The 13,244-nt window shown below is 47.5% G+C and overlaps 1 protein-coding gene across 3 annotated transcripts in view; it reads left to right on the top strand.

The window, feature by feature from the left end:
* The window catches only part of M1AP (meiosis 1 associated protein), a 53,534-nt gene extending 40,675 nt beyond the window's left edge, over nucleotides 1–12,859 (top strand). For 2 of the 3 annotated variants that reach the window (XM_056539661.1, XM_056539501.1), the window contains exons 9-10: nucleotides 1,223–1,375; nucleotides 10,495–12,858. In XM_056539661.1, the coding sequence (XP_056395636.1) occupies nucleotides 1,223–1,375; nucleotides 10,495–10,632 (291 nt within the window). In that variant the 3' untranslated portion in view covers nucleotides 10,633–12,858. Of the gene's footprint in view, nucleotides 1–1,222; nucleotides 1,376–10,494 lie in introns of all 3 variants that reach the window. The other variant, XM_056539585.1, reaches the window with a different exon arrangement.
* The last annotated feature ends 385 nt before the right edge of the window (nucleotides 12,860–13,244 follow it).

Below are 13,244 nucleotides of genomic sequence, written 5' to 3'. Positions count from 1 at the left end.
ACATCCCTTGTAGATCAATTAGCAGACAGCACGTGGAGACCCCCCGCCTCCTTGTGGGGTGGATAGGGAGTCCTCTCTGGTGAGACGTCGGTCTCCATTTCGCCGGGAGAGTCTGGCGGGACTGTGTAGGGCTGCTTCAGCCGCCGACAGACTAGAAAACACAAAAAAGTGCCATCCTCATGGTAAATGCAGAGTAAGGCTGGGTACTTGAGCTGGAACTTGGCCTTACAGCGAAACAGTTTGGTACACACCCAACTGAAAGCTCTACTGCGTCTCGCCACCAGAGCCGAAATATCCTCAAACAGTAGCACCTTGCAGTCGCATAGAATAAGAGAGGCCTTGCGTCTTCTAAAGGCTCGCAGCAGAGCTTGACGGTCGTTGTAGTTTAGTAGCTTGAAAATGACCTGCCGAGTACGATTACGTTGCGAGGACTGTGAGTTATCGTAGGTGCGTCATGGGAGCCAGGGTCAGGTCCAATTCTAAGCGCCCTTTCCCTACTGTAGTAGTCCAGCCCCAAAGCATCAGGCAATTCTTTTTCACAAATGCACTGAATTTGTTCGGCTTACTTGTTCTGGAAGCCCCACAATAGGTAAATTATTTCGCCTAGAGCGATTTTCTAGGTCATCAAGTTTGGCCTATCATTTTCCTGCTGCAGGGCGGGCTGAGATGTTAACATGGCCCTGTCCAAGTGCCCTCACATCAGTCTGGATAATAGCAACTGTGGCCTGGAGATGCCGGCTGCTTCTGCAGGTATCGCTCCATACACAGCAGGGGGGGGCCGTCAGGGAGGCACAGGTCACAGAAGGCTGCCAGGGGAGACACAATTCGAGCAGCAGTGAGAGGTCGGGAGGCATGGGAGCTCACTCAGCTGCGACCAGGCATGGCAGCATCGGAACCGGAAGTGCTTAAACTGTGTTTTTAATCCTATGATGTGTGATACTGTCTGCTGAGCTACTGTATCTAATCTTATCATGTGTGATACCGTCTTCTGAGCTGCAGTATCTAATCCCATAATATATTATGTTGTCTGCTTACCTGCTGTATCTAATCCTGTCATGCATGATACTGTCTGCTCATCTCCCATATCTAATCCTAACGGCATTAGGTTTAGGTATGTTGGGATTATTATGTGTATTAGATTTGGGGTTGAAATGATGGGATTTTTCATCTTTTTTGCATTGTTTTACCGCATTGTGTTTTTTCCCTGTGTTCTCTGGTGTAGGATGTGCTGCGCAGCCTGGACACTGATACCTTATATAACCCCCTACAGATGAGTAGCAATCTATACTGCCATCTCCAGGCTGCACTCACACAGACACAGAACCCCCGGCGTCACATCTCTACAACACAGGGAACAGCAGGGCCAAGCAGACAGGTAAGAGCAGCAACATTGGCGCACACTTACCTAATTATCATATAGTGTAAATAGTCTACATTGGGGGGGGGGTCTACATTTTAGCAGAAACGACCCCCACCCCCTTTAAGGTTAGACATAGAAACTCAATGGGAATTATGTCAGGACTTTGATTCAACCGATCCATAATCTTTATTTTGGTTATTTTGAGCTATTCATAGGTGACGTACTTGTTGCTCCAAATCATTGTCCTAATGTGTAATCCAACCTGTGCCTCCTTCAGGATTTTCTGACAGCAGAGATGTTTTTGCCCTCTTCTCCAGATCTGTGGCATCATACAACCCTGTCTGCTATGGATTGTTAGCTGTGAGACCTCCCTTGACAAGATTAAATTAATCTGTACTGTAATTACTGTAGATATGGAATATTCTGATTTGCATTACCCCTATATTAAAGTTTGTAGGCCTTAAAACTAGGAGAAGCGGAGTCAGTTTAATCTTAAACGGGTATTCCAGTAAAAAAATAAAATAATTTTTTCATATCAACTGGCTCCAGAAAGTTGAACAGATTTGTAAGATTAAAAAAATCTTAATCCTTCCAGTACTTCGGCTAAAACCTCCTAAAGCAACCAGAGCATCCAAACTTTATCAAACTTGTGTGGACAACCACCACTTATATATAAGGTCCGATACAGAGGAACATACTTGGTATATAAGGTCCGATACAGAGGAATATACTTGTTAACCAAAGCCACCCAGCGCGAGAGGGGAGGTGTAGTAGTGTCTTTCAAAGCCATAATCACTTTACAAGCACAGAAAATAAGAAAACACACCAAGAGACGAACTAGACACCAGCCCATTAATAACACCCAGGTGACACACTTCCGGGGCATAAACATAGGTGGAACCACACATGGGCAGTCCCACACAGCATGCAAAAGTGAACCTCTATGAACATTATACCGGAAACAACTGTCAGAAGATGAAACCCCAATACGAAGCAAGCGGACAGGCGTATAATACAAGCAAAGAATAAGATGAAACTGGATAAGGAGATCACAAGCACTAACAACAGTAGGATACTAGGACAGTACAACCTCCTTCCACTGCTCCTCCGAAAGACCCGGTATATCCTCCGAACATTTCGGATAAGCCAAGGCAAAGGGATGCGGCTCCACAGATTGTAGCAATGCATACTCCTGTGTAAGTGGCTTGGCGAGGTAAGAAATACCCAGCAACAGCTCAACGTCAGAAAAAGCAGGAGCCACATCCAAGGAGCCACCGTTTTTATAGGACCCAACAGAGAGGAGGAGAGAGAAGAGTACCTGTACAGCGTATTCGTCAATGACTCATAGGACCCCATGAGCACCCCCGCCGCCAGAGCCGTAGCTGCATTCGAGGGATCTACAAGGTGGGCCATTTATATGGATACACCTTAATAAAATGGGAATGGTTGGTGATATTAACTTCCTGTTTGTGGCACATTAGTAAATGTGAGGGGGAAACTTTTCAAGATGGGTGGTGACCATGGCGGCCATTTTGAAGTCGGCCATTTTGAATCCAACTTTAGTTTTTTCAATAGGAAGAGGGTCATGTGACACATCAAACTTATTTACACAAGAAAAACAATGATGTGTTTGGTTTTAACGTAATTTTATTCTTTCATGAGTTATTTACAAGTTTCTGACCACTTGTTCAATGTGCTGCCCATTGTGTTGGATTGTCAATGCAACCCTCTTCTCCCACTCTTCACACACTGATAGCAACACCGCAGGAGAAATGCTAGCACAGGCTTCCAGTATCTGTAGTTTCAGGTGCTGCACATCTCGTATCTTCACAGCATAGACAATTGCCTTCACATGACCCCAAAGATAAAAGTCTAAGGGGGTCAGATCGGGAGACCTTGGGGGCCATTCAACTGGCCCACGACGACCAATCCACTTTCCAGGAAACTGTTCATCTAGGAATGCTCGGACCTGGCACGTTCCCTGAGTTTTTCCAGCAAGATGGTGCACCACCACATTATGGGTGTCAGGTCCGAGCATTCCTAGATGAACAGTTTCCTGGAAAATGGATTGGTCGTCGTGGGCCAGTTGAATGGCCCCCAAGGTCTCCCAATCTGACCCCCTTAGACTTTTATCTTTGGGGTCATCTGAAGGCAAATGTCTGTGCTGTGAAGATACGAGATGTGCAGCACTGGAAACTACGGATACTGGAAGCCTGTGCTAGCATTTCTCCTGCAGTGTTGCTATCAGTGTAAGAGTGGGAGAAGAGGGTTGCATTGACAATCCAACACAATGGGCAGCACATTGAACACATTTTATAAGTGGTCAGAAACTTGTAAATAACTCATGAAAGAATAAAGTTACGTTAAAAACAAGCACATCATTGTTTTTCTTGTGAGATTCCCTTTAAGTTTGATGTGTCACATGACCCTCTTCCTATTGAAAAAAGAAAAGTTGGATTAAAAAGGGCCGACTTCAAAATGGCCGCCATGATCACCACTCATCTTCAAAAGTTTCCCCCCTCACATTTACTAATGTGCCACAAACTGGAAGTTAATATCACCAACCATTCCCATTTTATTAAGGTGTATCCATATAAATGGCCCACCCTGTAGATGGACCCATCATGCTGCGTACACCAGCTGTGAAGCAAGAAAATAGCCATACATATTTGAAGCTGCAAGTCCCCCTCGTTGCTTTGGCTCCTCGAGAAGAGCCTAACCCAGTCTCGGAGGTCTATCCTGCCAGTAGAAAGATCTCAGAGTAGCATTCAGTTGTTTAAAGAACCATTTAGGAAGAACAATAGGAGAGAGATTAAAAATATAAAGAAACTTAGGAAGATAAATCATTTTAAAAATGTTCACACGGCCAGCTAACGATAAAGGCAAAGAGGACCAACCCCGCAATCTGGTGTTAGTAAGAGTCAAAAGGGGCATAAGATTAAGGGTCATAAAGGTACCCGGGGAAACAGACACCTCCACCCCCAAATAACGGAAACTCTCCACCAGCCAGAGGCCCTTGGGAAGAGAAGTCGGAAGAACCACACTCTTGGATAAAGGCATCAGGGATGATTTGGCCCAGTTAATATGCAGGCCCGAAAAGTGTCAAGGAGGTCAAACAAAGTCAAGAGAGATTCATTGGCACCAGCCAGATAAACTAAGGTATCATCGGCAAAATAGAGACCTTCTCCACCAAGGACCCCCTCTGTAAACCACAAATAGATCCAGAGGCACAGATTGCCGCAGCCAATGGCTCTACCGCCAGAGCAAACAGGAAAGGTGACGGGACAGCACTGCCGGGTACCCGTGCCCAAGGGAAACGAGTCAGATAAATCAAGATTAGTTCGGATACGGGCCCTAGGCTGATCATACAACAACCTAACCCAATTCCCAAAGCAAGGTCCAAATCGGAGGGCACGCATCAGGCACCAAAGATAGCGCCGTTCAACGGACTCAGAGGCCTTATAGACATCTAATCTTGAAGCTCGTCTGGTCAGGGTGAACAAGGGAAGTAATAACCCCTTTAAGCCTATTTGCAAGGATTTTAGCAAGAATCTTAATATCCACATTTAAAAGGGAAATAGGATTGTAGGTGTCCGGCAGAGTCGGATCCTACCCGTGCTTAAGGAGAACTACAATTAGGGCCTCCCTCATAGAGTCATGGAGCATTCTCGACTCATAGGCGGCATTATACAATTTGAGCAATACAGGGATTAATTTCTCCTCGTTCAGCCCATACCAAGCCCCAACCATCCCATCTAAACCTGGGGTCTTCCTTGATGGCCTGAAACACCTCCTCAACTATAAATGGAGCATCAAGGCAGAAGCCTGAATGGAAGTGAGAGGGGAAACGGGCAGACCCGCCAAAAAGGAGCCCATACCATCCGGAACACTAGAATAACCAGAAGAATACAATTCACTATAGAAAGCCCGAAAAACCCCATTAACAGCCAATGGATCCCGGACCAAGGTCCCATCTGGCCCACGAATACAGATGGTCTCCTTCGCTAAGCGGCCTGGTCTCCTTCGCTAAGTAAGCCAAGACCTTCCCATTTTTATCCCCAAACTCAAACAAGGCCGCTTCGCTGTCCACCAATTTCAACTGCACCCGGTCCTTCTGAAAGATCAATAGAGACCTCTAAGCCTTAGCCCACTTCTGTTCAGCCTGGGGAGAGGGATTCCCAATCACTGCTGCCTTCAACACTCCAATCTCTGAAGAGCCCGCTCCGTAGCCACATAAGCCACCCCTGCTTTTAAAGCCCCTCTCATGGTAGCCTTATAGGTGTCCCACTGGACTAGAACATCAGGATGATCCTCATCATGAGTCCAGTAACTAATGTGCCTTCCTTAAAGCCCCAGAGACCGGCACTGACCAGAGCCACCTAGGATGCACACGCCAGAGTCTAGAAGAAGTAGGACCTAATCTGAGAGTAAGAATAAGAACAGAATGATCTGATATCCCTCTACTGGTGTATAGGATATCACTTACCAGAGGCAGAAAGTCAGCCGAGGCATAGTCAAGGTCAATTCGAGAGAAGGACTTGTGCACCGCAGAATAGAAGGAGAAGGCTGAGTCATTCTTAAATTTCCACCTCAGTGAGAGCCAAGACGCAAGCTGGGGAAAACCAGGGTCCACGGCAGTGGTGCGATCGATCTGTGGGTCCAGAGCAGTATTAAAGTCTCCTACAAATAGTACAGGGTCAGTAGGGCAGGTAAGCAGTTTAGCAGTAATAACATCCAATAACTTCATCCAGAAGGGAGGGGTAACATATAAAGACACAGAAACAAGGAGCAGTGAAGAATAACAAAATGCCCAAAGTGATCACAGTGACCTGAGAAACCTCTATAGGGAGTGCATTAGACACTAGGACTAACACCCCCCTGGCAGAAGTGGAATAAGAAGCATGAGAACCCCACCCATGCCCGCCTAAGGGCCAACACCTTCTGACCCATAAGATGGGTTTCCTGTAGACAGGTAATATGCGGGGAGTGGCTCTTGACAAAATCCAAACACAACGCCTGCTTAAAAACTTAGAATTAAGGCCTCAGACGTTCCAACTAAGACCCATCATACCATCAGAGACCGTCACTGACAGGAGTAGACAACACCAAGACTCTGGACAGACGGAAGACCCCAGGGCACACAAACCAGATTCACGGCAGACATACCAACAAACTGGGCACAAAAACACAGAAACATAAAAGCAACAGCAATAAGTAACATTCCCAAAAACTCCCTAAGTCTAACACTAAGCAAACGCTTGCAGACCTATACCCTAAACAGTACTAAGAAATCGGGGAAAGCTAGCACTACCTCAGAAGAACAATTCAGTAACCCGCCCCCCAACCATACAACTATAGGGAACAACCAACCCACCTAAGGCCGATACCCGGATAACAGAGAGCCCTAGGGAAACCGGAACCTAGGGAATGCCCTAAACAAGGAACCCCCTAACTCCTGGACTAACTAAAAAGTAAGGAGAGTGAGAAGTCCAGCAGGAGCAGAGTTCAGTCCGGAGAGCGAGCAGGCGGTGCAGCATCTACCCACTGCAAGGCATCCGCAGGAGAGGTGAAGAACTTTGTAGACTCGCCATCCACTACTCACAACCACCCCGGGAACAGCATGGCATACTTGTAACCTTTAGACTGGAGGCGCTGATGAACTTCAGTGAATTTCATTCTGTGCTTGTGGAGTTCCACCAAGATATATGGATAAAAGGCCACTCTGGCACCGTTAAAAGAACCTCGCCCTTAAGGCGGACTGCTATCAGGACAGCGTCTTTATCTTTGAAGTGCAACAATTTCGCCAAAGAGGGTCTAGGAGGGCCCCCAGGTGGAGGAGGCCGGCCAGGGACCCTATGAGCTTGTTCCACAGACAAGTAAGGAGAGAAAGTGTCAGCAGGCACGATTTCCTTAAGCCAGGTTTCAAGGAAGGCAACTGCATCAGATCCCTCAGCCCCCTCCGGAAGGCCCACCAAGCGAATATTATTTCTGCGTAAGCGATGCTCAAAGTCATCTGCTCGGTCGGCCACTCCTTCCATCTGACGCTGGAGAGTGGCTATTTGCTGGGGAATAGGCTGCAGGGTCTCCTCCACTGTATAGACCCTGCGCTCCACCTCAGTGGTACGCTCCCTGATCTTCTGGGTTTCATGCCGCAGAATAACAAAGTCTTGTCGCAGTTCATCAACCCTGGGGAGTATCAAGGTTTGGCAGGTTGTGATGGCCGCCAGAACTTCAGCAAATTTCTGATCAATATCTGAGGCAGTATACGGAGAACTGATTGGAGAGCGGGGCTGTGAGGGGGGGGGGGGTTTGTCAGGACCCTTAAACAGCGGGAGGAACGGATCAGGAGAGGCATGTCCCGGACGATCTTGGGCCCTGGAATATTGGCTGAGTGCTTTAGCCGCATGGGATGACACTTCAGATGTCAGAGGGGTAGGTGCACAGGAGTCCCTGCGGAATGGTCCACATGACCGTAATGAACCATCATCAGAGGAATTGTCATCTTCAGAGGACTGTCTAGTCGCTTCAGCAGCCACCTTGGATTTCTTATTCTTATTGCAGAATCCTCCAGTAGTAACAAGCAGGTAGAGACAGACTTAGGGAGACCAAAGCTTAGCAAACCCGCCGCAGGGAGCACCCCCACTGTAGTTAGAAAAGTAGTCTAGTCCAACAAGGTGAACAACAGGTTCCAGCAAGACTCACAGTTCAGGGCTTCAGAGCAGGGCAACAGCACAGCAACCACAGCACCATGGAGTTCCAGCAGGTCAGGGTCCTCAGCACACCCACAAGTATAGAGCAGAGTCCAAGCCTGGGGCCAGAAGTTCACCCCCCTCCGAGAGCAACCAGAAAGGGCTTGCAGTATCCCCCCTCAGCAGCCTCCAGCAAGAGCGAGGCAAGTATGCAGCTCCAGAAAGTATAGACCACAGGGCAGCAGGCAGGATGTGCGCAGCGCGCCTCAGAGACCCGGCAGCGGGAGCTGCCTAGGCAACTAAATAGGCCCCGCCCATGAAAGACAGCAATGGGGGCAGCAATCCCGGGACCTGTACAGAGCCTCTGGACACCCACTTCTCGTCCCCCACAGCACCTCCGCACACTGGCGCCTCACCAGAGCCTCCTGCTGCACTGCACCCGCCAGCTGTCAGCTCCCAGCACTTCAGGACCACCACCGCCTGCGATCCCGGACTTCCAAGTGCCACCGCAGGGGAAACAAGGACTCCACAGCAGACAGCCCACCTCCAGCAGAACTCCCAGGTAGGGCCAGGTGGGTTGCGGACCCTCAGGGTGATAAAAAGCAGGGTATATTAGGCTGAGGGAGCTGGAGCTTGGCTCACACGTCCGCTCAGTCCAGCATGCAGGCCACGCCCCAAGGATTAAGATTTTTTTTATAGAAGTAATTTACAAATCTGTTTAACTTTTTGGAGCCAGTTGATATGAAAAAAAATGTTTTTTTACTGGAATACCCCTTTAGGGTCTATTCACACGTACAGTGTTCTGCGCAGATATCATGTGCAGGATTTGAAGCTGTGTTCAGTCATTCAGTTTACATTGAATTCTGCAGCAGAAAATCCTGTGCAGAATACTGTAACTGTGAATAGATCCTTAAGGTCCCATTCGAGATGGGGCTCATTTCCCACGGTGGATGGGGACACAATTAAAACAAATTGTGCCCTAAGAGCCTTAGCTTTACATGTGTATTTAAAGGGGTAGTCTGGGAAACTAAACTCATCAGACAGGGGATAAGTGCCTGATCATGAGGCGTCCAACCATTGGGGCCCCCAGCGATCACCTTTATGGGCCCGTCCTGCTTACCTTATCCTTTAAACTCTCCAACCTTCCTGGACGTGTGCAAATGACTGCTTGCTCAGTCAATGACCAGATGAGTTTGGACAACGCTGCCGCCAGTAATTGGCTGATTGGGCTGTCACTTGATCACGTCCAGGAAGGTAGGGACCAGAGGTAAGGTAAGTAGGACGAGCCCTGTACAGGAGTTTGTGGGGGTCCCAGCAGTGAGACCCCTCACGATTAGACACTTATCCCCTATCCTGTGGATAGGGGATAAGTGTTTGATAAATTCTGTTCCCTGGAGTACCCCTTTAATATAGCCGTAATGCAATTCAGAATATTTCATACAGTGCCTACATTCCTTAGCGTTTGCAGCTACATGCCGTAGGGTCTATTTACATGGCAGAATTTCCACTTGCGGAATTCAGACTCAAATTAAAGCTCTTAGACTTCTATGGGATTCTGCACTCCCATTCACACTTCTGAATTTCCGCTTGCGAAATTACGCAAACAGAAATTCTGCCATGTGAATAGACCTTTAGTGCACCAGGGTATGGAAAAAGTACAACTTCCAGCATGCATTTGGCTGTCCGGGCATGCTTCAAATTGTAGTTTTGCCACAGCTGAAATTCTGCTTACTAAAAATGTATAGTATAGTGAATGGGTTTTCGTTCACAAATTCACACTTCGGAATTTGTGAAGTGGAATTTGTGAACGGAAAATCCGCTTGAAAAGTTACACCTAAAGAATGGCGTTGCTCATTCTTCAGGCGGAAATACTCGCAGAACACATTGAAGTCTATTGGAGACTGAATCAGTCGGTGCTGGCTGCACACGGAACCTCTGGGCCGAAATTTTCTGCACAGAGATTCCACAGTGTGAACCTAGCCTTACTGGTCTATTAACCAAAATGGGTCCTGAATTATAAGCCACCAGGTGCTTGTGGTGCTTCTCACCATTAGGCTTGTCCAGGTGTCCAGACAGCAGATTAGGCTTATAAATGTAAGGCTGATTATAGCCTGATTTCTGGGACGGACAACTTCTCATAAATACAGCGGGACCTCTTCATGTCTTTGACGACATTGGGGATTTCTTTTATTTTCATCATAAGGTATGCCCTCTCTTATGTATATCTGTCCAGCAGTTATGGCACATCTCAAGCTGCTTTAGTATAAGGGTAGGTACGGGGCTCGTTTCTGATAGTTGTCCTGACCACAAATACCAGTTGTCTACAATCAAGCAAACTCAGACTGGCTTAGTCCATACAGAGGTTAAGTAACAGGTTATACATAATAACAACAGCCAATCAGAGCGGACCAGAGATATCACGGTGATCAATTCTGCTTCTTCTAGGTAAATTTTCCAGGTAGAAAAGCCAGAGCCACCATTGCTCCCTTACATTTTGCTGCTCCAGGTCTTAGTAAGCGCAAACATATAGAGAATGACAGCCCGTCCCCCAAGAGGAGGTTTCTATGTGATAAAGAGGTCTGAACTGTATGTTGGCTTCATATTCTCCATTGTACTGTGCTCTTTTCTGTTCTAGTTTTTATTTTTTATTTATATTTTTTAGCAGAATTCAATCCAGCAATCTCATTGTGATAGCACTGCCCTCATACACATGGGTCCTGAGGTGTCAGTATAACAGCACTGCCCTCATACACATGGGTCCTGAGCTGTCAATATAACAACGCTACCCTCATACACACTGGTCCTGAGATGTCACTATAACAGCACTGCCCTTATACACATGGGTCCTGAGGTGTCAGTATAACAGCACTGCCCTCATACACATGGGTCCCGAGGCATCAGTATAACAGCGCTGCCCTCATACACACTGGTCCTGAGATGTCACTATAACAGCACTGCCCTCATACACACAGGTCCTGAGCTATCAATATAACAGCACTGCCCTCATACACATGGGTCCTGAGGTGTCAGTATAACAGCACTGCCCTCATACACATGGGTCCTGAGGTGTCAGTATAACAGCACTGCCCTCATACACACAGGTCTTGAGCTATCAATATAACAGCACTGCCCTCATACACACAGGTCCTGAGCTGTCAATATAACAGCACTGCCCTCATACACACAGGTCCTGAGCTGTCAATATAACAGCACTGCCCTCATACACACAGGTCCTGAGCTGTCAATATAACAGCACTGCCCTTATACACATGGGTCCCGAGGCATCAGTATAACAGCGCTGCCCTCATACACATGGGTCCCGAGGTGTCAGTATAACAGCACTACCCTGATACACACGTGTCCTGAGGTGTCAGTATAACAGCACTGCCCTCATACACATGGGTCCTGAGGTGTCAGTATAACAGCACTGCCCTCATACACACGGGCCCTGAGGTGTCAGTATAACAGCGCTGCCCTCATACACACTGGTCCTGAGATGTCACTATAACAGCACTGCCCTCATACACATGGGTCCCGAGGTGTCAGTATAACAGCGCTGCCCTGATACACATGGGTCCTGAGGTGTCAGTATAACACCACTGCCCTCATACACATGGGTCCTGAGGTGTCAGTATAACAGCACTGCCCTCATACACACAGGTCCTGAGGTGTCAGTATAACAGCACTGCCCTTATACACATGGGTCCTGAGGTGTCAGTATAATAGCACTGCCCTCATACACATGGGTCCTGAGGTGTCAGTATAACAGCACTGCCCTCATACACACAGGTCCTGAGGTGTCAGTATAACAGCACTGCCCTTATACACATGGGTCCTGAGGTGTCAGTATAATAGCACTGCCCTCATACACACAGGTCCTGAGGTGTCAGTATAACAGCACTGCCCTTATACACATGGGTCCTGAGGTGTCAGTATAATAGCACTGCCCTCATACACATGGGTCCTGAGATGTCACTATAACAGCACTGCCCTTATACACATGGGTCCTGAGGTGTCAGTATAACAGCACTGCCCTCATACACACAGGTCCTGAGATGTCACTATAACAGCACTGCCCTCATACACATGGGTCCTGAGGTGTCAGTATAACAGCACTGCCCTCATACACATGGGTCCTGAGGTATCAATATAACAGCACTGCCCTTATACACATGGGTCCTGAGGCATCAGTATAACAGCGCTGCCCTCATACACATGGGTTCCGAGGTGTCAGTATAAGGCTAGGTTCAGACTACGGAATCTCCAGGCAGAAAATTTCCACCCAGAGATTCCGAGTGCGGCCAGCGCCGGCTGAATCAGTCGGCTCTAGGACCGTGCGGACACTGCAGTCTCCAATAGACTGCAATGTGTTCCGCGCAGATTTCCACCTGAAGAAAGAGCACCGCCTTTCTTCAGGCGGCAATTTCTAAGCGGATTTTCCGCTTCACAAATTCCGAAGTGTGAATTTGTGAACGGAAACCCATTCACTACACTAGACATTTTAGCAAGCGGAATTTCGGACGGAAATTTTACGACTGAATTTCTGTCGGAAATTCCGTAGTCTGAACCTAGCCTAACGGTACTGCCCTCATACACATGGGTCCCAAGGTGTCAGTATAACAGCACTGCCCTCATACACATGGGTCCTGAGGTGTCAGGATAACAGTGATATACACACACAGATCCACAGCAATGTATGTAAAAAAAAAAATATTGTTATTATTAAATGTTGTATTTGTACATTTTTTTTTTTATATTTTTTGTATGTTCTATCTATCTGAGTATTGGAGTTCTTCACGTTAACATTAGGAATGCTTTGCTTTCAGTCCTTTACCCCTAAACCAATATTCCTATGAGACAGATTGTTTCAGCAGGGATTGTTTCTCGGGTCGGTCTGTTATGCTGTAGGTCAGTGTTTCCCAACCAGGGTGCCTCCAGCTGTTGCAAAACTACAACTCCCAGCATGCCTGGACAGCCGAAGGCTGTCCGGGCATGCTGGGAGGTATAGTTTTGCAACAGCTGGAGGCACCCTGGATGGGTAACACTATTGTAGGTGGTTGGGAAGGAATGTTTTCAGATGTGTTCTGGACAACACTGTTTGACCTGAGAAGATGCCAAGTCCAACTCTGTACATGCACATGAGATGCGCGACAGTAAGTGGAGGAATATGACACGTGTGCAGCTAAACAAAGTAA

The sequence above is a fragment of the Hyla sarda genome, chromosome 1 (assembly GCF_029499605.1).
Source record: "Hyla sarda isolate aHylSar1 chromosome 1, aHylSar1.hap1, whole genome shotgun sequence".
NCBI classification, from domain to species: Eukaryota; Metazoa; Chordata; class Amphibia; order Anura; family Hylidae; genus Hyla; species Hyla sarda.
The sequence above is the reverse complement of the archived record's forward strand: the minus strand, read 5'-3'. Positions and strand labels throughout refer to the sequence as shown.